Source organism: Podarcis pityusensis (genome assembly GCF_964106645.2).
Source record: "Podarcis pityusensis genome assembly, chromosome: W".
Classification (NCBI taxonomy): domain Eukaryota; kingdom Metazoa; phylum Chordata; class Lepidosauria; order Squamata; family Lacertidae; genus Podarcis; species Podarcis pityusensis.
In genome coordinates this window covers 24,060,714-24,087,826 of record NC_138045.1, presented here as the reverse complement: position 1 = coordinate 24,087,826, position 27,113 = coordinate 24,060,714, and the positions used below count along the sequence as shown (strand labels likewise).

Below are 27,113 nucleotides of genomic sequence, written 5' to 3'. Positions count from 1 at the left end.
AGGTATATTTAAATACCTTTTTCAATTCATTATATATCATCTCCCAGAAAGCCTTAATCCTTGGGCACGTCCACCAGTGGTGAAATATATAATAATAATAATAATAATTTATTATTTATACCCCGCCCATCTGGCTGAGTTCCCCCAGCCACTCTGGGCGGCTCCCAATCAGTGTTAAAAACAGTACAGCGTTACATATTAAAAACTTCCCTGAACTGCCTTAAGATGTCTTCTGAATGTCAGGTAATTATTTATCTCTTTGACATCTGATGGGAGGCCGTTCCACCAAGAAGGCCCTCTGTCTGGTTCCCTGTAGCCTCACTTCTCGCAATGAGGGAACCGCCAGAAGGCCCTCGGCGCTGGATCTCAGTGTCCGGGCTGAATGATGGGGGTGGAGATGCTCCTTCAGGTATACAGGACCGAGGCCGTTTAGGGCTTTAAAGGTCAGCACCAACACTTTGAATCGTGCTCGGAAACGTACTGGGAGCCAATGCAGATCTCTCAGAACCGGTGTTATGTGGTCCCGGCGGCCACTCCCAGTCACCAGTCTAGCTGCCGCATTCTGGATTAATTGCAGTTTCCGGGTCACCTTCAAAGGTAGCCCCACGTAGAGCGCGTTGCAGTACTCCAAGCGTGAGATAACTAGAGCATGCACCACTCTGGCGAGACAGTTCACGGGCAGGTAGGGTCTTAGCCTGCGTACCAGGTGGAGCTGGTAGACAGCTGCCCTGGACACAGAGTTAACCTGCGCCTCCATGGACAGCTGTGAGTCCAAAATGACTCCCAGGCTGTGCAGCTGGTCCTTCAGGGGCACAGTTACCCCATTCAAGACCAGGGAATCCCCCACACCAACCCACTCCCTGTCCCTCAAAAACAGTACTTCTGTCTTGTCAGGATTCAACCTCAATCTGTTAGCTGCCATCCATCCTCCAACCGCCTCCAGGCACTCACACAGGACCTTCACCGCCTTCACTGGTTCTGATTTAAAGGAGAGGTAGAGCTGGGTGTCATCTGCATACTGATGAACACCCAGTCCAAACCCCTGATGATCTCTCCCAGCGGCTTCATATAGATATTAAAAAGCATGGGGGAGAGGACAGAACCCTGAGGCACCCCACAAGTGAGAGCCCAGGGGTCTCAACACTCATCCCCCCCCCACTTTCTGGACACGGCTCCCAGCCCCTCTAGACGGTCCAGAAGGATGTTATGGTCGATGGTGTCAAAGGCCGTTGAGAGATCCAGCAGAACTAGGAAACAGCTCTCACCTTTGTCCCTAGCCCGCCGGAGATCATCAACCAGCGCGACCAAGGCAGTTTCAGTCCCATGGTGAGGCCTGAATCCCGATTGGAAGGGATCCAAATGGTCCGTTTCCTCCAGGCGTGCTTGGAGTTGTTCAGCAACCACCCGCTCAATCAACTTGCCCAAGAATGGCAGATTTGAGACTGGGTGATAGTTGGCCAAATTGGCCGGGTCTAAAGATGTTTTTTTAAGAAGCGGTTTAATGACTGCCTCTTTCAGCGGGTCTGGGAAGGCTCCCTCACAGAGGGAAGCATTCACCACCCCGCAGAGCCCATCGCCCAGCCCTTCCCGGCTCGCTTTTATCAGCCAGGATGGGCAAGGATCAAGGAGACAGGTGGTCGGTTTCACTTGTCCAAGCAGCCTGTCCACATCCTCGGAGGTAACAGATTGGAATTGATCCCATGTAACAGGACCAGACAGAACTCTAGCACTCTCCCGCCCTGGCCCTGCTCCCACGGTGGAGTCTACCTCCTTCTGAATCTGAGCGATTTTATCTGCAAAAAACTTTGCAAAAGCATTGCAGGAGATCTTGGGGTCCCTACCAGGCCCCGGTGGTACAGGTGGTTCCGATAGATTGCGAACCACCTGAAAAAGTCTCCTGCTGCTGTTTTCTGCAGATGCAATGGAGGCGGCGAAGAAGGCCCTCTTCGCCGTCGCCATTGCCACTTGGTAGGCTCGACGTTGAGCTCTAACCCGTGTCCGGTCTGATTCAGAATGAGTTTTCCGCCACCGGCGCTCTAGATGGAAGGTATCTCAGATGCAGAGTTAACTGTCAAAGAGTACTTTCAGCAACAGCGCATTTCACAATACGGCTTTCTTACTGTTCACTGGCAACCTGTTCCAGGGTTTTGAGCGGTGGATTTTAGCTTCTTTTCCTCTCTTTTTGCAGGGAAATACAGTTCAAACCTTTCCCCCCTCCTCCCCTGCAATCAAGGGGGGGGAATCGCTTGTTTGATGTTCGAATTATAATCCTTTTCCGACGTCTTTTAAGGTTTCCGCTTACAAGTTCATTGCTTTACTCCATTTACAAGAATGGAAGGCAGACTTCCTGTTTATGCCTCTCCGCTTCGGCGCCAAATTATTTGTAAAGTTCCTTTAATTCCGAAATTAGCCTACTCACGGATCGTTGTTTTGCAGCCAAATTGTCCCAGGAAAAAGGCAGCGCTCTCCGGTAACAGCTACGCGGCTTCGCTCCACGGAAGAAGGCAGTGGAGGCAGTGGCCGGCTGGGCCTTGGAGTTCCCTAACTTATTGGTATTGGGGGACTTCAACATCCATGCTGATGCCACTCCCTCCTCACAGGCTCTGGACCTGGTGTCTTCCATGGCGACACTAGGGCTCTCCCAGTTTGTTTCGGGCCCCAAACATCAAGCAGGCCACATGCTGGATTTGATCTTTGGTGTCGGTATAGATGTGATCGTGTCTCCTTCGATGAAGGTGCCATGGTCTGATCACTACGCTCTGAAAGCCAGGATTGACTTTCCATCCCCACCCTGCTTAGGTGGCGAGCCGATTTGGGCTCGCCCGCAGAGGCTGATGGACTCTGATAGATTCCGTCAAACCTTGCGGGACCTTGCTCCCCCTGGCGACTCATTGACTGAGCTTGTTGAGGGCTGGAATATCCAGCTCCTGGCAGCCATCGATGAGATCGCACCTAAGCGCCCTCTGCGACCCCGCAGAAACCGGGCTCCCTGGTTTACCGAGGAGCTCCGGAAAATGAAGCGGGACCTCAGACGGCTAGAGCGAGTATGGCGGGGTGCCCGTGACGGAGCTTCAAGAACATCTTACAGGGTTTTTATGAAAACCTAGGAGATGGCAGTGAAGGCCGCTAAGAAGTCTTACTTCTCAGCCTCCATTGCATCCGCTAGCTCTTGCCTGGTGCAATTATTTAGTATAATTAGGTCTTTAACGTCCCTGGAGGGACAGCCAAATTTAACTAACAATTTGACACACAGCTGTGAGGCATTTGCGAGCTTTTTTGCGGAGAACGTCCTGTTGCTCCACTGTGACCTCCCTGCCAATTTGTATACAATAACGGAACTGGAGGCCCCTCAACTGTCCTCGGGTCCAGTATTGGACCACTTTGACCGGATATCCCCAGCCGATGTGGACAGACTCCTCCGAGCTGGAAAGCCCACCACCTGTCCACTTGACCCATGCCCGTCCTGGCTGATTAGAGCATGTCCAGACGAGGTGCGGGTCCCCCTAGGGGATATCATCAATTTGTCCCCTTGCCACCAAGACATTCCCAGGGGAAGTCAAGGAGGCAGTGGTGTGCCCGCTCTTAAAGAAAACATCATTAGATCCTTTAGATCTATCCAATTACTGCCTGCTTTCGAATCTTCCGTTCCTTGGTAAGGTGATTGAGAGAGCGGTTGCTGAACAACTTGGTGGGTTTCTGGATGAAACATCGGCTCTGGATCCATTCCAATCTGGCTTTCGCTCTGGTCATGGGACCGAGACGGCCCTAACAGATGATCTCCGTAGGCAGCTGGATCGAGGCAGGTCGGGGCTGCTGATTCTTTTAGACCTGTCAGCAGCCTTCGACATGGTCGATCACAAACTCCTGGACCACCGCCTCGTCGACGTGGGGAACCAAGGCACAGTACTTCAATGGCTGCACTCGTTTCTCTCTGGTCGGGGACAGAGGATGGCACTTGGGGGGGAACTGTCGCACCACTCCTTGGTGTGTGGAGTGCCGCAGGGTGCGATACTCTCCCCGATGCTTTTCAACATCTTTATGCGCCCCCTCGCCCAGCTTGTCCGGAGTTTTGTTCTGGGCTGCCATCAGTATGCCGATGACACCGAACTCTATCTGTTGATGGATGGCCATCCTGACTCGGCCCCAGACACACTTATCAGATGTTTGGAAGCTGTGGCTGGATGGTTATGTGGGAGCCGGTTGAAGTTAAATCCTTCGAAGACAGAGGTCCTCTGGCTGGGACGGGACGATATGGGATTGAGGGGGCAACTCCCATCTCTTGCGGTGGTGCAATTAGTGCCAGCACCGTCCGTTAAGAGTTTGGGTGTAATCTTCGACACCTCCCTTTCCATGGAGGCGCAGATTGCAGCTATAACAAAGGCGGCATTTTTTCATCTCCGCCAAGCTAAGCAGTTGGCTCCTTAGCTCTCTCGCCCTGACCTAGCCACTGAGATCCATGCGACGGTCACCTCCAGACTGGATTATTGTAACTCGCTCTACGTGGGGCTGCCCTTGCGTCTGACCCAGAAACTCCAGTGGGTGCAGAATGCCGTGGCGAGACTCCTTATGGGGTCCTCGCTGTGGGATCACATTCACCCAGTGCTATACCAGCTGCACTGGCTCCCGGTGGAGTACAGGATCAGGTTTAAGATGCTGGTTTTAACCTTTAAAGCCCTATACGGCCTAGGACCCTCGTACCTATGGGACTGCCTCTCCTGGTATGTCCCACAGAGGACCTTACGGTCTTCAAACAAAAACATCTTGAAGGTCTCGGGCCACAGAGAGGTTAGGCTGGCCTCAACCAGAGCCAGGGCTTTTTCAGCTGTGGCTCCAATCTGGTGGAACGCTCTGTCACAAGAGACTAGGGCCCTGCGGGACTTGACATCTTTCCGCAGGGCCTGCAAGACAGAGCTGTTCCACCAGGCCTTTGGCCAAGGCACAGCCTGACCCCCTCCTTTGGTAATTCTTCACAGAACTCTAGCCCAATGGTTGCCATCAATTTGATTTGAACTGATTTTATAATGAATTGATTTTGGAATGCTGTATTATTTTACTGCTGTTAGCCGCTCTGAGCCCGGCTTCGGCTGGGGAGGGCAGGATATAAATAAATTTTATTTTTATTTTTATTTTTATTTTTATTTTTATTTTTATTTTTATTTTTATTTTTATTTTTATTTTTATTTTTATTTTTATTTTTATTAAAATAAATGATAAATTGTAAATTACATTATCACTTAAGAGGTCGTAAAGGAGAGAATTAGGAGTTAGGGCTCTATGATGCAGGAAGATCCAATATTTCAAGGTTCTCAGCCATACTCTTACTGATAAAGGAAGTATTCCCAACTCACAACATATTGATTCATATTTTACAGACTTTGCAAGTCCTAATAATGACCTCAGAAGGGATCCATGAAATTTATCCAACCCTCTTGAGATCACCTGAAATCCACACTGGGGTGCCATATAAAAGTTGGGCACAAAGTTTCATATCAATCACTTGCAATACAGCTGGAATATATCTATTTCCTACAGGAGAAAAAAAAAATACGATTTAATATGGTGAGCTGTCACTTTAGCCTTAGCTATTGCAGCGCAGATATTTGTGTTCCAATTCATGTTATTTTCAAATACAATTCCCAGATAATTGAAATGCTTAACTTCTTGTATTAGATGTGCATTGATTATCCAATTTTTTGGGTTTCCTCTCTTTGTAAATTGCATAATTTTTGCCTTATCATAGTTAATTTTGAGGTTATTAAGAGAGCAAAAATTTGAGAAACTCTTAAATATTTTTTTAAACCCAAAGAGGAAAGTGAGATAATTACTGCATCATCTGCATAAAGTAATAAAAAAACTGGGATATTGTTTAAATAAGGAATATGAGTGGTTGCATTTTGAAGAAATAATGGGAGGTCAGATAAAAAGAGATTAAACAGGGTAGGGGCCAAGATACAGCCTTGCCTAACTCCTCGGTTATTCAGAATTGGACCTGCAAGTCTACCATCTTTTGAAACTTTAACATATATTTGGTTACTAGAGTGTAAACTTTTAATCAATGTAAGTAGGTATGGGTCAATACCGAGGTGTTCCAATTTGGTCCACAGTTTATTACGATTGACCAAATCAAAGGCACTTTTTAAATCTACAAATGCCACAAAAAGTCTTCGTTTGTTTCTCAAGACATATTTGTCCACAAGATGACTTAACACTAGACACTGGTCAAGAGTTGAAGAACCTGCCTTGAAACCAGCTTGTTCCTTACCAGGTAGACCTTTTGCAAGCATCCAGTCTTCCAGTTTAATAAGCAGGAATTTGGCATAGATTTTGCTTATGCATGGTAACACACTAATAGGCCTGTAATTCTCTTGGCAATTCCCATCACCTTTTAAAAAAATCGGCATCACTATTGAGTTATTCCACAATTTAGGTACCAAGCCTGAGTGATAGATAGACTTAAAGAGCGGGACAAGATTAGTGGCCCACCATTCCACATTTAATCTCAGCAGGTGTATTGAGATGCCGTCCATACCTGGAGATTTTCCTTGCTTAAACAAAATAATTATCCTTTTCATCTCCTCAACAGTAATTTGAAAATGTGTGGTTATTGCTGAAGAAGAGTTAAAATTTTCCTTCTTAAAAACTTGGGAATCGTAGAAAACAGCAGTAAAATGCGTAATCCAAGCTTCATCACTTATATTAGGCAAATCAGTGGTATCTTTTATTGAAAGGAGTGACAAAAAAGTTTTGGTATCTTTAGTTTCTAATGCAGTAACAATTTTGGACCACTTGGCTTGTGAAAACATTGATTTTTTTCCCCCAGGAGCATGTTCTTAAAAGCGTTTTTCATTTCAAAATAGGTCTTCCAGAGATCTTGGGAGTTAGTAATAGAGGCTTCTTATAGACAATTTCTAAGTTCTTTCTTATGGTTAATACATTCTTTATCAAACCAGTTATACTTATTTAAAGGTTTGTTGCTGAACTACAGATTTTAAAAAAGAAGAAAATAATTCCTGAATAGTATTGTAATAATACTCAATGTCTGCCAAAAGTATCGAATTTTGGTTAGCCAAAGGTTCGAGAATAACTGGGTTATTTTCAAATACTGCTAATAGACCCTCCCTATTTTTATCACTTATATAAATTATTTTGGCATAACTAGTCTTATCGGTACTAATAAGAGGACAAGGGTCATTAATTCTGGAGTTTCTATACATCTCTAAAACAATTGGAAAGTGGTCACTCTCAGAGTGGAGTACAACTGTAAAAGAGGCAACTTCATCTAACATTTCTAAGGAGACTAAGGAATAGTCAATTACACTCCTGCTCCTTTTGGAGCAGAAGGTAAAATCTCCTGGAGTATCAGGCCATTTGAACCGTTCAAAAATGAAAGATTAAATTCTAAAACCAATTGTAAGAGTTTTCCTCCCGCTTTATTAACAGTAATGTCCTTTGAAATTCTCCCTATTCTCAAAGGAAGTGGAGCATCTTCAGCTAGAGTTGAGACATAGTGTTTATAGAGAGCTGTGTTATCTGATTATTAATTATTATTATTATTATTATTTATTATTATTATTATTATTATTATTATTATTATTATTATTATTATTATTTATACCCCGCCCATCTGGTTGAGTTTCCAAACTGTACAGCGTTACATATTAAAAACTTCCCTGAACAGGGCTGCCTTAAGATGTGATCCAGTTCTCGCATTAGTGTCCCCCATTACAATCAGGGGGATATTTGGAAATTTACTGCGTATTACGTACAGCTCTTCAAACACTATATTCCAACAATAATCTGGTCTGGCTTCTTACTCTATGGGAGGGAAATATGTATTTAAAAGAGGAATTTCCTTGTGAACATTGGAAAATGATAACAATTGTGCATACTGCCCAATATTTCTAATGCAATTAATTTTAAGGTTAGAAGACTGTTTAATACCACAGATCAAACTGGATTTGGGGTGTCCTTTTCTTGACATTTTAGTGGTGGGTAAATTATAAGTAATAAAATTAGGAATATCTAAAGGTTTAAGAGACCAAGTTTCCTGCAAAAGGATTATATTATGAGAATCAAGAAAATTTATAAAATCTGGGTCAGCTAATTTACATGAAAGTCCGGCTACATTCCAGGACATGATAGAAGGGTTTGCAGAGATCTACGATTTACGGATACTAATGGGCAATCCGATAAAGGGTGCTTTTATAAATAAACAATTGATATCCTGGGCTCAAAACTGAAAAAAAGTATTTAATAATATCTTAGAAGGGGGGAAAGCCCCAGACACTTGGAAACTAGCGGAAATAGTAGTGATTGAAAAACCACAAAAGGACCCTACAGAGGTGGGGTCATACAGACCAATTAGCCTATTAAATCAAGACTATAAGATATTTACAAAGATCCTGGCAAGGCGACTGGAAAAGGTACTACCTAAAATAATTAAGGAAGATCAATATGGATTTGTTAAGGGAAGATACATAGGCCATCCTATAAGAAATGTGTTAAACGTATTAACAAGCAAGGTAAAAGGAAAATTGGTGGTCTTAAAATTGGATGTGTATAAGGCCTTCAACACGATTAGACATAAGTTCTTATGGAATATTATACGGGACGTAGGATTAGGAGAGAACTTTGTGGAAGCAATCCAGGAATTGTATAGAGAAGGGAAGGCTGTGGTCAGAGTGAATGAGGGGGTTTCAGATCAATTCAATATACAAAGAGGAGTTAAACAAGGATGTTCACTCTCACCACTACTATTTGTTTTTGGTTTTTTTTAAAATAATTTTTATTAACAGACCAATCAAATCAAATCACATTAATTCCAAATTACAGAGCCAAATTTTAAATTTTTGTTGGGGGTACCCATATTTCAAGTTCCGAAAGGGATCCAATCATCTTGTTGCTGCTGCTTTAATATCCACAATTCTGTCCAAATGATGTTCACGATTCTGTCCAATCCTTTCTTGTTGTTTTCCACATCTCTTCTTGTTATTTTCATATATTTTTCCTTTTTCTTTGTGGCCTCTGATAGTCTCTGCAAGCGAGTTGAAGACAAATGTTTTTGTAGTCCTGTGTGGGTTTTTCCATTCATCCAAGAGTCATATTCAGACGGCTGCCGCCTTTCATCACTTCCATAGAGAAAACAATTTTACCGTCCGTTCGTTAATCTTTGCAGGCCTGTCACTCCCTTTCTCGATCTTCCGAGGAGGTTCTGCCAGGAGTCCAGTATGATAACAGCCATAGCTTCCTCCTCCTCGATCATCAATCTTTCGACAAAACCTGCCAACATGGTGACTCTCTTTTTATAGCTGCGTCATTCCAAAAGCCCTTATTCTTTTCCAAGTCTCCATAAGCCAAACCTTTGGTTAATAATTCATTTCCACACAGTTTTTTAATCATCCCGCTTATAGTCAATTGTGCAACGGTTCTTTCTTGGGGAGGGGTTGTTAGGTAATCACATAGAGAGAAAAAAAGAAAAGTCCCCCCCTTCCAGTCCCGTTCCGACATACCGACCCTTTGATGTATCTTCTTCTTGATTTATTGTCCTGTTGAATCCAACCCGTCACTCTACTTCACAGAGGTCACTTCAATTAGCAGTCTTAACTCCCGTTCTTCACTTGAAATATGTGCATTTGCTTCTCTCTAATTGTTTATTTTGAGCTCCTGCAACCAGTTTGCGCGATCAGAGACAGCGTCAGGGAGAGCCGTCTCCCACGGGTGCTGTGCGCCTAGTGCCTTCACCCCCTTCTTTCGAACTCGGGGGTGATTTATGGCAACAGCAGGCGAGGCAGTGTTTCCCCGTTCCCTGAGGTAACAAGGGAGGTTGCATACTCCCATATCAGCCTCTTAATTACCCTGTGTGAGACGGAGAGATGGTATTGTCGGCCATCTTTCAATGCGCCCCTGGCGGCCCCCCACCACTACTATTTGTATTGGGTATGGAGTACTTGGCAGACAGAATACGAAACTCAGTAAAGGATAAAAGGATATAAGAAAGGAAAGGAAGAATTCAAGTTAAACATGTATGCAGATGGTATCCTATTATTATTTACAAACCCCTTAGAGGGTGTAAGAGAATTTATGATAATCCTGAAGGACTTTAAAGAGGAGTCGGGATTGGGAGTAAATTTGGAGAAGTCTGAAATTTTATTTTGGGATGTAAATAAAGAGGAGAAGAAGGAATTTGCAAAAATGACAAAGTTGGATATCAATTGGAAAAAATTAAATACTTGGGGGTAAATATTATTAAAAATATTGCTAGGATTCCAGATGTAAATTACAAAGAAGCGTGGAGGCAAATCAAGAAGGATATAAAATCATGGAAAAATAAGAATTTATGTATTCTAGGTAGGGTTAGAGCAGTTTATAATAATTTTGGTACCAAAATTATTATATTTATTTCAAGTAATTACACTACCCATTAGGAAAATATGGTTTAAAACATGGAATAAGGTATTTTGAAAAATCTAATAGATATTGGATATAAGGAAGGGATTAAATGTATAAGGCTGGAGAATGAAATAAATGAAGGAATAGGAAGATAACGGATATTTAATAGAGATATGAACACGGCTTTTAAGAAGACAATAGGACCAAGGAAAACTGTGTTAGGAATCTGAAAGAACTGGAATACGAAATGGATGCCAACATACTCAAGGTGGATGCCGTTAAAATATATGCAGGAGGGTCAAAGGGAACCTGGTTGGTGGAAGAAATTAGAAGATCAGGGATTTTATAAATTAAAAGATATGTTTGATGAAGAAAGGAATTTAATTACAAAAAAAGTTTTTTTTAGAAAAAATAGGAAAACAATATTGGCTGAAAGTGCAAGGACTTTATGATTTAATAAAAACGGAAAGAGCAGAGGACAGAAATGAAACTAGAAATGGTGCTGAACAAAAGACAAATGACTGAGAAAGGGATAGCAGGGATGTTATATAAACTGATGATAAGCGACAAAGAAAGAATGATAAGGATAATCCAGATTAAATGGGAGCAGGAAGGTATGATCCATCCAAACACTGCCCAAGAACTGATGAAGAATATAAACAATATTAAAATAGAAAAAATATAAAGAATTAAGTAGAATTTTTTTATTAAAATGGTATAGAACTCCGGCACAAATGGCGTATATAGTGAAAGGGTTTAGTCCCAAATGCTGGCATTGTGGTCAGGAAAAATGACTATATTCACACATGTGGTGGGAATGTAATCTGGTTAAGGAATATTGGCAAAAGATTATAAAGGTAATTTCTGGATTATTTCAAATAAACATAGAAGTTAATAGGGATTTGTTATTTGTGTGGACAGGCGGAGTCCCCAGATCCTGCACGGTCCCCCCGTCATGTGGAATAACGACTCAAGACAACGTGCTATGGGATTAAATTGGCCACAACTTTATTAAATTTCAAATGTGGGTAGACCTTGGCTCAGGCATTGGGCGTTCTCCCTCCCCGGTCCCCAGCCGGGGACCTAGGGAGCATCAGGGTTATCCAGTGTGTGTGTGGGGGATGGGCCGGCTCTGGAGAACATATGTTCAAGCAGAGATGGCCGCCCCCGTAACGCCGCCGCCGCAGGGGAGAGCAATGACGACCTTTCGGTGTACGGCCAAAGCCTCCCTTCAGAAAACCCCTTTAACGGGGAACCCTGGTATCGCCGCCGCAAGAGGAAGATGGACAAAAGGATTCCGCCCAAGGCCTGATACCGCCAAAGTTGTGACGTTTTGCTACGGGAAAGGCGAAACCTGCCAATGCAGGGAAATTCCTTTCCGGCCCTTTAACAGCGACCTTAACGTAGCAGCGCCCGCATACCTGTGAAGAAAAGTTAATCTGCAAAACCTGTGAAGACAAGTTAACCTGCAAAATAAGACATTAACTGAGGGTGGGTAGGGTGGGAGAAGCTCTGGAGCCAAGTGAGGATTCCTAGGTAAGATCCTCCCTCTATTGTGTGGGCAGGTAATCCCTCCCCTACCTGGCCTGGTCTCCTTGGCAACGCTTCCCCCAGGTGGGATTGGACAACTGACTGAGGTAGGCGGAGACCTCCAGGTATCACACCTGAGGGAAGGCAAAGCCAAGCCTATGCTGTTGGGGCCACTCCAGATCTAGGGGCTGCACGCGTCCACGCAAAGGGCGCCCCCCGTTTTAAGCGGGGAGCGGTCATTGCGTGGACAGGCGGAGTCCCCAGATCCTGCACGGTCCCCCCGTCATGTGGAATAACGACTCAAGACAACGTGCTATGGGATTAAATTGGCCACAACTTTATTAAATTTCAAATGTGGGTAGACCTTGGCTCAGGCATTGGGCGTTCTCCCTCCCCGGTCCCCAGCCGGGGACCTAGGGAGCATCAGGGTTATCCAGTGTGTGTGTGGGGGATGGGCCGGCTCTGGAGAACATATGTTCAAGCAGAGATGGCCGCCCCCGTAACGCCGCCGCCGCAGGGGAGAGCAATGATGACCTTTCGGTGTACGGCCAAAGCCTCCCTTCAGAAAACCCCTTTAACGGGGAACCCTGGTATCGCCGCCGCAAGAGGAAGATGGACAAAAGGATTCCGCCCAAGGCCTGATACCGCCACCCGAGACCGCAAAGATTGCGTTCTCGCCGCCAAGACTACCTACATCTGAAAAACGCCTTTGCCATCCTCCAACCAGTCCATCAGGCCATGCCTGATGTCGCTTAGCCAACGCTCGTTACCAAGGTCCGATAGGTGCACGCCATCCGGCCGAAATAGCTCCTGCATGTAAACTTTAATGTTGGGGTGTTTCACGACCCGACCTCCCATGCGAGTGGTTGCAGAACGCACTGCCCTATTGATTTTTTCCACAGTGTAATTGAGTCTAGTGGGTTTGATGTTGCCACGCCAATGCAAGCGTGGTAGAAGTTCGGACCAGAAAATCATGATACTGGGGTGAGTGGCGTGTATGCTTTCCAGGTCTGCGATCGCTGTTTTGATCAGAATTATGCTTTTCCGCACGACCAAGTCATTTTCGCCGAGGTGGAGCACAACCGCGCTTGGCGGGTGGCGGAACGCAAGTTCGTGACGCAACCGAGGGAGCAGGGCATCCCACCGCATTCCACGTTGTCCGAACCAGGTAATGGAGATCTTTGGCTGCAGACCCAGATGTTCACCGCCTGGACCAGTAGTGGCGTGGATGGCCGCCCAATGCACTATGCTGTGGCCGAAGATCCACACATGTTTGGGGGTTGAGTCTGAAAGAAAGGATTATATGGTATCTGTCAGTGCCTGCTGGTTGTGTCTAATGTAGCCTTTGAAGGCAGCTGAACGCCACCGCCCCATTGTTTTTATGTGTTCGGCCGGGAGGCCGCTCGCAGCTGCCGTGGTTGCTGCACCAATGCGAAAGGAATGCCCGGAAAATTGTGCCGGGTCGCCTCCACAGGCATGTATGGCCTTACGCAATATTGAGACAAATTGGCAACGGGTCATGGGGCGGCCTGATGCATGAATGAGGAGGGGGCCTGGTCCCGGAGGACGTACCTTCAGGAATTTTCGTGTGTCCGCGACAGGGCATGGTCCAGTGTGTGGGGAGGAGGCTAGACTTAGCGTGGAACCCCTACCTAGTTGATCGGTTTTGGAGGTTCGGATTTTGACTTGTATCATGCGCTTGTCAAGGTTGATATCAGCCACAGACAAGCCCCTGCGATGAGGTGACAGTGTGCCCCCAACGCACTCTCCGATACGGAGCGCACCAAAGAAGGCCAGGGAGAAGGCCGCCCTGAAGAGCCTAACCTCATAGTTGGACCAGCAAATGCTGGGGAGCGCATCCCATATCGTCTGGAGGATCTCAATGGTTACTGGCCTCCTCTTATCTGGAATGGGCGGGTGGGAGCGACGCCACCCTGCAATAAGCTTCCTTACGTGGAAAGTGTTACAGGGGTCTGGGAACCAAAAACAGTTGCTGAAGTATGAGATAGCGGCCTTGTGCAGGCTGATGGTCCTAAGGGCCATGCCTCTACGCTTTAGGTGAACCAAATATTTTAGAACATCATGCTCCTTAGCAGCACGTCTGCGTCGTAAACCAAACTTATCTCTGAACCCCTCGAATTGGGACCATGCTCTGGTGTAGGACTGCAATGTTGATGGTGCAAGGGCGCTCAGTACTCCTGCTGTCACTTCTCTCGTCCAAGTTCCCAGAGGTCCTCCGGAAAGGCTTCTGGGAGTTGATCGGCCTCGGGTGCTAGAAGCTCCCATCCTTCTTGGACTCCCTTCTCTTGGAGTATTCCTGACCATGGGATCTCACCCAGTAGCTCCTTAAGGTTTTTGAAATTGGCCTTCTTAAAGTCCAGAGTGCATGTCTGACTACGCTCAGCTCTCCCTTGCCTCTGTATCCTGAAACCCAGGAGAGCATTATCACTTTCTCCCAAGTTTGCAAGTACTTCCACTTTGTCAACCAGTTCTTCCCTATAGGCGAGGATCAGGTCCAAAATAGATGATCCCCTTGTTGGTTCTTGCACCTTCTGCAAAATGAAATTGCCAGTGAGGCAATGGAGGAATTTGTCAGACCTTATATTCTTGGCAGAGTTTGAGTTCCAACAGATATTGGGGAAGTTGAAGCCCCTCCCCCCCCCATTACTATATCTCTTCTTTTTGAATGTTTGGTAATCTGCTCTAGGAATGCATCATCCAAGTCTTCAGTCTGGGTTGGTGGTCTATAGCAGATCCCCATAGTAAGGTCACTGTTGTTTCTCTCTCCTACAATTTCTATGCATATACTCTCAATCTGCTCTCCATGCTCCAGGTCATGGATTTCTTCACAAGTGTTTGCATCCTTTACATATAATGCTGCTACATCTCCCTTCCTGTTTAGTCTACAGTGGTACTTCAGGTTAAGTACTTAATTTGTTCCGGAGGTCCGTACTTAACCTGAAACTGTTCTTAACCTGAAGCACCACTTTAGCTAATGAGGCCTCCTGCTGCCACCGGAGCATGATTTCTGTTCTCATCCTGAAGCAAAGTTCTTAACCTGAAGCACTATTTCAGGGTTAGCGGAGTCTGTAACCTGAAGCGTATGTAACCTGAGGTACCACTGTATTCCTTTTGAACAGGTTATACCCCTCATTTCCTATATTCCAGTCATGAGTCTCATCCCACCAGGTTTGAGTAATGCCAACCAGGTCGTATTTGCCATCCTGAACTAAAAGCTCCAGTTCATCTTGCTTGTTTCCCATACTCTGTGTAGAGACAACAGAAACCAGGATTCGTTCCCTCCAGCTGCTTCTTTCCTGTAGTTTCTTGCCCTTTAGCAGGTTTCTGGAGCACCACCTCAGTTTCCTGTGCATCAGTGAAGCTATTATCCTCAGTGCCAGGTGCTCTTCTGTCGTTTGTAATGTTGTCTCCCTCCCCCTTAACATCTACTTTAAAGCTCTCTTGATCAGGTTCTTGATACTCTTATCAAACACATTATTGCCAGCCGCTGTGAGTTGCAGCCCATCTCTCACCAGAAGTCCTTTTTCAAGGAAGCCGAGACCATGATCCAAGAAGCCAAATCCTTCCTGATGACACCACCTGCACAGCCAGTGGTTTACCTCACGTATTTTCCTCTCCTTGGTCCACAACCTTCAACAAGAAGGAGTGATGAAAAGACTACCTGTGCCCCAAGTCTCTTCAGCTCCCTGCTCAGGGTCTCACAGTCCCTTGTTATGCACTGCAAGCTGTGTGTGGCAGTAATATTAGTACCCACATGAATCAGAAGGAAGGGATAGTGGTCAGTGGGCTTTATAAGACTTGGCAACTTCTCTGTCACATCGTGAATCTTTGGCACACTACTGCCTTGGTTCCCCTCAGTAGGGAGTCACCTATCACCACCACACATCTCTTCCTCCTGCTGTTCTTCCACCTGCTGTTCTTGAGTCTTCTCCACTTGTCTATTGGAGCTTATTTTGATATTCTTGAGAAGTTACAAAGGCAGGAACCTTATGGTTTGAATACTTCCTATTCCTTCCTCTCGCCTTATCATGTCTCGACTGCAGTTTCTTTTCTCCAGTATCGTCTCCATGGAAGGTAGTAAATGGGTTATCTGCATACTCACCCTCAGTCAGGAACTCTGGATCCAAAGGGGTTGGATCAAGAATGGAGAAAGACTCCTCCAAGTCTATCTATCTTCTCCTGTCTCTTTCTTCTCTGGGGGTGGTAGGAATCATTCTGTGCACTGTACCTTTCACAGCCACCTTGGTGTCAGTAATTTGCACATTCAGCAACAGTTAATTGGAGTACTTGGCTCAGGACCAATGCATCTGCTTTTATGTCCAAGGCTCAAGGTCACGAGCTGGTTTACAGTAAGTACAATTTACTCAGTTTGGAGCAGGCAGTTGCCTTTGCACTCCAACAGGAGACTTTCAGGCTTTTAGGATACAGCCGTTTTGCAAGGATGTGATTGCAGGAGCTTGCAGTCAGCAGTGAACAGAACAGAGCAGCAAGGTGGTGGGAAGAACAAAGCAACATAATTATGTATTTGTATGTAGTGTTTATTGAAAGATAGACTATCAAGTATTCAACTGCAGACATTTTTGCTACTGTGTGCGACTTGCTCACGGCAACTGCTGTCGTAGCTTCTCTGGCACAGAATTGGTGTCAATGGTCAGAGCATGGAAGCGATTTTGCAACTCCAATGACAAAGCCATTTCCGAATTCCTGAGGAGAGGGGGTTGCGGGCAGCCACCCTCCCACACACGCGGGGGCGGGCCTTGCCCCCGCGAGACTCAGGGAATCCCCGGGCGTGCCTGCGACCCGACCCGCCAATCGGCGGGCTGGGGAGGCGTGGCCTAACCTACTTAAGGCCAGGTACGCCCGGGGACCGCCCTCTTTCCCCTCGCCAGCTGGTAGAAGAATTTTCCCATCCCACCCACCCTTTAGGATTAGCTAGATTTGACCTTGCTATTGGTCGCCGCAAGGGGCCTGGTAGGAATTTTTCCAACTTGGCGCACTGTCTGCCTTTTGGTTTTTTCGCCTACCTCGTAGCAATCGTCACAACTTTTGGTATATGGCGGTTAGGCATTGGCAGGGGATTATTGTTATGCAAATAAACGGGGGGGAAGGAAGCGCCATCACCTTCTCCCAGAAGAAGGGTAGTCCGGTAGAGGACTCCGGGGGGCGTGGCCTTGTCCGAAACCTAGGGAGGTAAGGGCCTCCGGCACGCCCCCGAGCGGTGACACCCGTGGAATCCTAGTTGGCGTACTTCAACAGGACTCCCGCGGTTTGTGGTTAACCCTTCCCGGCCAGCATGCCGGGTAGTCGTTAGGTGCCAATGCCTAAGGCCAATACCTTCATTTCTGTAATCAATAAAGTTGTGGCCTTTTTATGCCCATTAACCTTACATTATGTGTCCAGTGTCTTTATTTCTCTTGGGGGAGGGGTCTTGCCACGCAAAGCATGGCTCATGAATGTTCTACTTCTGTGCATCAGATTCCTCCAGGGGTTCATCTATTGCAATGGGCAATCTTTCACCTCCCTAGGGGCACCCCATCTGTCTTGCTGCTCCATCACAGTCGATTCAGCTCTATCAAGCAACTCTGCATGTTGTCCTATTGCTTGAGGTGTGGCTAGACGGGCCTCAAGTTGCTGGAGCTTCTCTTCCAGCAAGACAACCAGCTTGCACTTGCTACAAGTGTACTGTTGCTTGTTCCCTGGCAGTAAGATAAACATAGCACAGATGTTGCAGGTCACTGCAGCAGCTCCCTCACCCTCCATGTCTCTTGGTCCTATGCACACCAAGGGACAGAGTTCTGGGCCTCCCCTTTAAAGTCCCCTGCTAAACGCTCTTGCAAACACCTGTGTGCACTGAGCTAAGTTTGACTGCTGCTGGCTTCTAGCTCCTCCCTCAACCTGGCTTCCTCTCAACTGTAACTCTTCCCCCTCAAATCCTGTGTTTCCGCAGAATGATCAGGCTCTAAAAGACACAAGCTCACTCTCGTCAGTCTACTCCAGCAATCATTGCTCCTGATTGCAAGGTCTCCCTGAAGCTGCAATGAGAATTCAAACCGTTAGAATTCAGGAACTGCCAATATTACAGGTGCCACATGTTCCTTGTTTCGCATCTGTAAGAAATCAATCTTTTAATGTGGCAACACCTACAATTTAGAACTCCCTGCCTATTGACATCAGGGAGGCACCTTTGCTATATTCTTTTAAGCACCTGCTGAAAACATTTTTGTTTAGGCAAGCATATCCAGACATGTAGAATGTCGACATGCATTTTAATCTGGTTTTTAACATATTGCCAATTTAAATTATTCTTTGAATGTTTTAAATAACTTTTTTGCAGTTTTTGCTGATATTTTATTGTTTTATTCTTTTTTGTAAACCACTTACTCAATTGGCAGCCAGCCAAGCTGAATCAAAATTTATTGGTCAACCTAATACAGGTTATAGCCTAAAAACAAATAAGCAAACAGATTTTAACAAGCAAAGTTAATAACATAAAACACATACATACACACATGTTTCAGGTCACAAGGCTAGACTCATAGGCTATTCTGAGTTGGGAAGCTTTTATCAAACTTAACTGGATTGAACATAACAGGTTTAGCCCTGCTAGTCAGCATATGTTTCATTTTGTCAATGCCACTATGTTAATGAATATTTTAATTATCCTTAAATCAGCAGGGATTACTCATTCCCCACAATGCACCTGCATACATCTTATGACTCTTATCTGTGTTACTGGGCAGATTTGGGAAGTAACTCTGTGTATAAAGGGCTCAGGTTACAGCATATCTATTGGACCTGTGGATTTGAGTAAAGACTTTTTGATGAGATCATCTGAGGAAGAAGTTGGAAAATTGCCAGACTTTAGAACCCAATCTTTGCAAGCAACTACTGTAAACTAGGGACTTGTCTGTGGACTTTAACACAGCAAGAACTTTGAAGCAAAGAACCCCCTCTGGACTTAGTGAGAGAAGACTACTTGTACATCTGTTTAAAAAAAAAAAGTGTGTGTGTGTGTGTGTGTGTGTGTGTGTGTGTGTGTAGTAGTGTATGCTGGTGGTGGCCTAGTAAAGACAACTCTGCTAAATGGCCTTTTTCTGCAGTGAGCTTAACTGTATGACAGCTTCTGCAGTGCATACACATGACCCCAACACTAAGGGTGGTGATTAGCCCTGAGAACGTATTAAAATATTTTGACCTTGGAATTTCATATAACATTATGTATCCTTTACTATCTGGCATTCACAAATACAAATCAAATCCCTGCAAGAAACTGGACAACAAAGTGTCTTTTCAGCTGGTACTGTAAACTCAGCAGCATTGGTACCAGGACATTTTTAGAGTTGGTGCCCCACCAAAGTGAAAAGCCCTATCCCGTGTCTGTAATGTGCTTCACGTTTAGGGATGGGGCAAGAGCAGACAGGGCCTTCTGCACAGTGCTCAGGACACAGGCTAGCTGGGTTTGGGGTCACTCCTCCATATATCCTCTTAGGAAGCTGATGGAGGCCACCAGCTGAAAACTCCATTCTTCATTGCCCAGTTTTCCAGAATGTTTTAACTAGTTACTGACGGACAGTGGTGTCTTGCAATAAAGAAGAATCAAAGAATGACGCAGAGTCAAAAGATTCACAGTAAAGGCAAAAACTTTACTGAGGCAACAAACTTCATTACAAGCACTGTACAAGTGAAAGAAAGAGGGAGAGAGCAGCTCGCTGAGCATAGGATTTTATCCTGGCTCAGCGTGACCTTTATGTAGTCAAAACAATATTTGCTTCAGAAGTGAACCTGCTAGAATATTCCAGCACTTTCCTGTTTCTGCTCTCAAAAACTTTAGTCATGACAGTTCCTACTTCACTTTCTGGGAACTAAAACATAATTTCTGAAATGCTTTGAGACTGTTGATGCTATTGGAAAAGGCATTAATTTCTCCCTGTCATTTTAAGTCTTCCCCTTTTCTTTTCTCTTCAGGGTAATAACCGAAGAATTCAAAGTGCCTGACAAAATGGTTGGATTCAGTAAGTATTCTAGTTTGAGGCAATTTTTCTCTTGGCTGCATAGGGGGCCTCTATGAACACTCCTTCCATCGGAAGACTAACTTGTATTATGATAGGTAGTGCTCGGCATAGCATTGCAGATTTCTGTTAATCCTTCTGAGAACATGGCAGTTTCAGGGGAAATGCTTGTCATATGAACTTTAAAATAAATTGAGGATGATTTAGTTACTTCCTGACTGCTACAGCAGCCTGTAGTTAAAGATCTTGATGACAAACTTTGCTAGTAATGTGCTGTGGGGGATAAGCGAAGGGGAAATTGTGTGGGGCATATGTGCGTGGTAAGAGGATATACCACTGAAGAGCCATTTCACAGGGAGAATGCGCAGCTTGATAATGGAGCATGTGCTTTGCCTGCTCAGGGTCCCAGCTTCATAACTGAAGCCCTGCTGGATCTGACTAAAGGGAGCTCATCTAGTCCAGCATTCTGTTCTCACACTGACCAACCCGATGCCTCTGGGAAGCCATCAGGCTTAGTATACTCTCCCTGCTTGTGATTCCCAGCAGCTGATATTCAGAGGCATCCTGGTTCCAACCATGGAAGTAGAACCAAAGGGGAGGCTTAGCTAGTTCTCACAGTGGCCAACTAGACACACATTATGAGAAGCCTGCAAGCAGAACATGTGTGCAATAGCACTATCCCTACTTGCAAGTCCCAGTAACTGGTAGCCACTGCCTCTGACAGTGGCAGTAGAACATAAGAGCTTGCTGGATGATTGAGTGGGTGGTTGCTGAACAACTCCAAGCACGCCTGGAGGATGCGGACCATTTGGATCCCTTCCAATCGGGATTCAGGCCTCACCATGGGACTGAAACCGCCTTGGTCGCGCTGGTTGATGATCTCCGGCGGGCTAGGGACAAAGGTGAGAGTTGTTTCCTAGTTCTGCTGGATCTCAGTGGCCTTTGATACCATTGACCATAACATCATTCTGGACCGTTGGGGGGGGGGCTGGGAGTTGGGGGCACTTATACAGTGGTTCTGCTCCTTTCTCCTGGGCCAAAAAGTGGTGTTGGGGGATGAGTGTTCAGACCCCTGGGCTCTCACTTGTGGGGTACCTCAGGGTTCCGTCCTCTCCCCTATGCCTTTTTAACATGAAGCCATTGGGAGAGATCATCAGGGGGTTTGGGCTGGGTGTTCATCAGTATGCGGATGATACCCAGCTCTACCTCTTTCAAATCAGAACCAGTGAGGGCAGTGAAGGCCCTGTGTGAGTGCCTGGAGGCGGTTGGAGGATGGATAGCAGCTAACAGATTGAGGTTGAATCCCGACAAGACAGAAGTACTGTTCTTGGGGGACAGGGGGCAGGCTGGTGTGGAGGACTCCCAGGTCCTGAACAGGATAACTGTGCCCCTGAAGGACCACAGCCTGGGAGTCACTTTGGACTCACAGCTGTACATGGAGGCGCAGGTCAATTCTGTGTCCAGGGCAACTGTCTACCAACTCCATCTAATACTCAGGCTGAGACCCTACCTGCCCGTGGACTGTGTCTCCAGAGTGGTGCATGCTCTAGTTATCTCCTGCTTGGACTACTGCAATGTGTTCTATGTGGGGCTACCTTTGAAGATGACTGGGAAACAGCAGTTAATCCAGAATGCGGCAGCTAGGCTGGTGACTGGGAAGAGCCACTGGGACCATATAACACTGGTCCTGAGAGACCTGCATTGGCTCCCAGTACGTTTCCAAGCACAATTCAAAGTGTTGGTGCTGACCTTTAAAGCCCTAAACGGCCTTGGTCCTGTATACCTGAAGGAGCCTCTCCACCCCCATCATTCAGCGCGGACACTGAGATCCAGCGCCGTGGGCCTTCTGCCTGTTCCCTCACTGCAAGAAGTGAGGTTACAGGGAACCAGGCAGAGGGCCTTCTCAGTAGTGGCGCCCACCCTGTGGAACACCCTCCCATCAGATGTCAAGGAAATACGCAACCATCTTACTTTTAAAAGACATCTGAAGGCAGCCCTGATTAGGAAAGTTTTTAATGATTAATGCCGTATTGTGTTTTTAATATTCAGGTTGGGAGCATCCCAGAGTGACTGGAGAAACCCAGCCAGATGGGCGGGGTATAAATAATAATAATAATCATCACCTCCTAGTCCAGCATCCTGTTCTCACAGTAGTCAACCAGGTGCTGCAATAGGAAGCCGACAAGCAGGATAACCTTCCAGCAGAATATGGGAATTAGCAGTGCTGGATGGAAGTGGTCAGCTCTTTGTTGACCCCTCTTCCTCAACTTTTAGGACTGAAGGTGTGTCAACTCAGTTACGCTTAATAACCAAAGCAGGTGGGGGACAGTGAAGAACTTAAACTAAAGATTTGGGAGTGCTGGCATCTCCACCTCCTGTTCTTCAAGACACAAGTTTTCAGTTGCTCCCGACACAGATGTGTGCAAAACTTCAGTCCAGGTATTTGCTTGGGTCTTACTCTTGATAAAAAAACAAAACTTCTAGTCTGTGAGCAACAGTTAAATTCTGATCAATTGAAATTTTTGTTTTAGTTATAGGCCGGGGCGGTGAGCAGATTTCCCGGATTCAGGCAGAGTCAGGCTGCAAAATTCAGATTGCACCAGGTAAGACTATTTCTGCCTCACTCTCCACTTTCTAGAAGAACCAAGGCATCATCAAAATAACACAGTTGCTAGTCTTTGAGTGGTATACTAATATAAAACCATCAGACCAACTTAAATGCTGAGAGAAATGTTTTGTAAAACATCCTCTTAGAGTCCCAAAGTGTTCCTCCACAAGGCTTCTTGCTTGGGCCCATCTCTATACCCTTATTTGTCCCTCTCCTTTAACAAGAGGGATAAGTCCTTACAAAAAACATGCCCCACGTTCCTGTCCCAAAATCAGAACCCTTTTTCTGCCCAAGAAAGGGGGCAGCATAGAACCCACTTTAAAAGACTTATGCTGATAGATCAAGCCCTGAACAATTTTGGGGATACAGTGTTGTATCCAATGTTATCCCTACTCAGAATAGACCCATAGAAAATAGAACATGACTGTTTTAGGTCAAGTCATTTTCAAGATGTCTGCTCTTGAGTAGGGCTAACAGTGGCTCCAGCAACTTTGGTCCCAACTTGTTCAGTGCCAGACAATATTTTTTTTTGGGGGGGGGGGGAGTTGCTGCTCAGAATAGCTTCAGGATGAGGCTGGCATCACTCCTTTCTCCAAAACAATATCAAGACTGAAACTTGCAAGCTTAAGGAAATATGTGTGGAATTAGTTCGCTATGGCTAATTTATGCAGGAGATAGAATTCAAAATTCTCTGCCTCCAAAAGCCATTCTCTGTTTTACAGGTAGTCTTGGTTCTAGATCCAGGCATGGTGTATGTCCATGTGCATGCTTAAAAAAAATTATATATTGTTATTCATTAAAAATATCCAAGGTTTACACCAATTGAACATAAAACTAGACAATAAAAGCCATATAAAAGTGTTAAAATCAGAAATAGGGTAACTTGCGGAAAGAGGTATTTCTTAATTGCTTGCATAAACCTGACAGAAAAGTTTTCAGCAGGCATTTATGTCGCAGTCTCAGGCTGCCAAGCCACGGCAGAGCTCAGTGGAGGGAGAAGTCAGCCAACCAACCAGCCAGCCAAGTCTCAGTGAGGTACTTGTCTAGAGGCAGAGTTCATATACAAGGTCCAGTCTAGTCCAGTCCTAAGATCAGGAGCATCTCAGTTCACATAGTCAGAAGGTTCCAGGAGTCAAGAAAGGCAAGGGTCCAAGGTCACAAGAAGCAGCAAGATCTGATCAGGAACGACGAATGTTGTTTGCAGCAACTGACTGAGGCTGGAAACCCTGCTTAAGAAAGTTGGAGCCAGGTGGTTCTCATTAGGAGCAAGACGGCTGATCAGCAGCAGGTGGAGTCACTTTGCCTTCTGCTCCTTCAGAAGCTGACTCCTGGCCCATGAATCTCTATTGGCAAAGCATTCCACGAAACTGAGCCAATGATACTAAAAGCTCGGTTTTCTGTTGTTTTCTGCCTCACCAATCTGGGGAATGACCAACAACACTCCTGCAGCTGCAGCACTCCAGGTGGTTCCTGAGGTACTCAGGGCCTAAGTTTTTCAGGGCTTCGCAAATTAATGCAAGGACTTTAAACCTGGTTTCGTACAAGGGTATCACATACTGCCAGCCAGATTTCCCTATCAGCAGTCTGGCTGCCCCATTCTGTAGCTTCTGAACCAAGGCCCAAGGGCAGCCACACATAGAGTGCATTACAGTATAATAATAATAATAATAATAATAATAATAATAATAATAATTTTATTATTATTTATTATTTATACCCCGCCCATCTGGCTGAGTTTCCCCAGCCACTCTGGGCGGCTCCCAATCAAGTATTAAAAACAATACAGCATTAAATATTAAAAACTTCCCTGAACAGAGCTGCCTTCAGATGTCTTTTAAAGATAGGATAGCTACTTATTTCCTTCACATCTGAAGGGAGGGTGTTTCACAGGGTGGGTGCCACTACCGAGAAGGCCCTCTGTCTGTTTCCCTGTAACCTTATTTCTCGCAATGAGGGAGCCGCCAGAAGGCCCTAGGCGCTGGATCTCAGTGTCTAGGCTGAACGATGGGGGTGGAGACGCTCCTTCACCAGTATCACCAGTAACCAACCAGCTGGAAGCTGCTAGGCGGTTGAGAATTATGGGACGCTCAGTATGTGTTGATCTTTTATTTATTTATTGCCTTGTCTTTTGTAGACTGTGGTGGGTTGGTGGAGAGACCCTGCGTGCTCACCGGAACTCCAGAGAGCATTGAATGAGTTGTTTTGTTTAAAAAAAATCCACACATACATTTATATAATACTGGTTGCTTCTACCCCTTCCCTTCTGTCCTCTTTCCTCTTTCCTTTTTCCATTACACTTTTTTCTTCTGTTTGTTTGCTTGCTATCATTTTTATAGCTGCCACAGATGATCAGACGGCCAGCCGTAGACTCATCATGCACTAGATCCACCCCCACCTGCCGTCTCTTGGTTAACAGCTCAGCAGTTTGACCTGTTGAAGGCTTCCTTCATATATACACATTTAGCTCCCTTTCCCAATGTAGACAAATCTTCATAGTCCTCTTTTTTTAAAAAAAACACACCCTCAAGTGGGTTTGTTTGAACATGGGCACCATTATCGTTCTTCCTTTTGACTGATAATCTTAATTTATTCGATACCTGGAGATTGAAGCATCCCACTGAAAAGGATATTACTTATTTTTCCGAAGATAAAAAATTGGGAGGGAGAATAGACACAATTTGGGCCTCTAAAAAATTGACATTGAGCTTGGTAAAAGCAGAGATTCTGAATAAATCTCTCTCAGACCATAATCCAGTTACTATACACATAAGATTTAAAAAACATACGAGAGGGAGGTGGAGGATGAATGATGAACTTTGGAGAGATGAGCAAAAGGTGAATAAAATGAGGGAATTGTTGAAGGAATTTTTCAAAATTAATGAGAGACATGGGACAGACAGGAAAATCATTTGGGATACCAGTAAAGCCTATATGAGAGGAATTGGAATACAACAAATGGCAAGAATAAGGAAGGATAAAGCAAAGGATACTACGGAAATAAATAAACACATAAGGGAGAAGGAAAAAGAGCTGTTGAAAAATCCAAAACAAGAGAGTATAATCCAGAATATTAAAATTTTACAATCCCAATTAAATAATTTAATAAACACAGAGGTAGAAAATAAGATTAAATGGACAAAACAAAGGTGTTTTGAATCGGCAAATAAACCCGGTAGGATGTTGTCCTGGCTAACAAAGGAGAAGCAAGTGGATAGGGTTATAAATAAGATTATTGTACAAGGAAAAGAAATTACAGACCCGGACCAAATAAAAATGATGTTTAGGAATTTTTATAAAAAATTATACGAGTTGGAAGACAAAGATGAGAATAAAATTAAAGAGTATGTAAGAGAAAACAAAATCCCTGAACTAGATGGCAAGGAATTTAGTAATTTAAACTCGTGCATAAGCTCAGAAGAAATAAGAGAGGTGATAAGGAAAATGGAAACTGGGAAATCACCAGGCCCAGACGGAATACCGATTACATATTACAAGAAACTAGAAGAAGTAATAATCCCTAGACTTAAAAAGATCATGAATGAGATAATGGAAGAAGGGAAAATTCCTGACTCTTGGCGCGAAGCATGGATAACCTTATTACCAAAACAAGGAATGGACCCAAATATTATAAAGAACTACAGGCCAATTTCACTACTGAATATTGATTACAAAATTTTCGCAGGTGTTTTAGCAAATAGATTGAAAAAATGCTTGAACTGAGTAATAGGCAGGGACCAGAATGGCTTCTTACTGGGGAGACAGATAAAAAATAATACAAGAATAGTGATTGATCTTCTAGAATATATTGATATGAAACCTAGCAAGAAGGTGGCAATGCTACTGGTAGATGCGGAGAAAGCCTTCGACAGTGTGGCCTGGAATTTTCTGGTCCACACTGTGGAAAGTTTGAAACTTGGGAACAAAATTTCTAATGGTATTAAAGCGATATATGAAAACCAGAAAGCTAAGCTAATAATTAACAATGAAATAACTGAAGAATTCCAAATTGAAAGAGGCACCAGACAAGGATGCCCTCTATCCCCACTTTTGTTTATTATGACGCTGGAAACACTCCTAATAGCGATAAGAAAGGACCCAAAAATCAAGGGGATTAGTCTAGGTAACAGACAATATAAAGTCAAAGCGTTTGCGGACGATGTAATCATTACCACAGAAAACCCAGAAGAAAGTATACCAGAAGCACTAAAGAAATTGTTTGAATATGGAGGAGTATCAGGCTTCAAGTTAAATAAAGAAAAATCTAAATTACTAACGAAAAATATGGGGGTAAAGGAACAGGAAGAACTGGAAAGAGTAACAGACCTTAAAATTACCACGAAAGTTAAGTATTTGGGGATCTGGATCACAAATAAAAATACCAATTTGTACAAGAATAACTATGTGAAGAAGTGGAAGGAAATAAAAGGACATCTAAATAAATGGAATAAATTGAACTTGTCCTTATGGGAAAGGATATCCTTGATAAAATGTCAGTTCTACCAAAAATGCTCTTCCTTTTCCAGACGATCCCAATAATTATCGGGACAAAATGTTTT

General features: G+C 44.7%; 1 protein-coding gene across 1 annotated transcript in view; it reads left to right on the top strand.

Moving 5' to 3' along the window:
- Window positions 1–24,753, top strand: part of LOC308467642 (far upstream element-binding protein 3-like) — a gene marked incomplete at its 3' end in the record, with an annotated part of 128,700 nt that extends 103,947 nt beyond the window's left edge. Inside the window, exons 4-6 of the mRNA XM_080989373.1 lie at window positions 19,906–19,952; window positions 22,481–22,552; window positions 24,692–24,753. Of these exons, the coding sequence (XP_080845499.1) occupies window positions 19,906–19,952; window positions 22,481–22,552; window positions 24,692–24,753 (181 nt within the window). The remainder of the gene's footprint in view (window positions 1–19,905; window positions 19,953–22,480; window positions 22,553–24,691) is intronic.
- Between the last annotated feature and the right edge of the window lie 2,360 nt (window positions 24,754–27,113).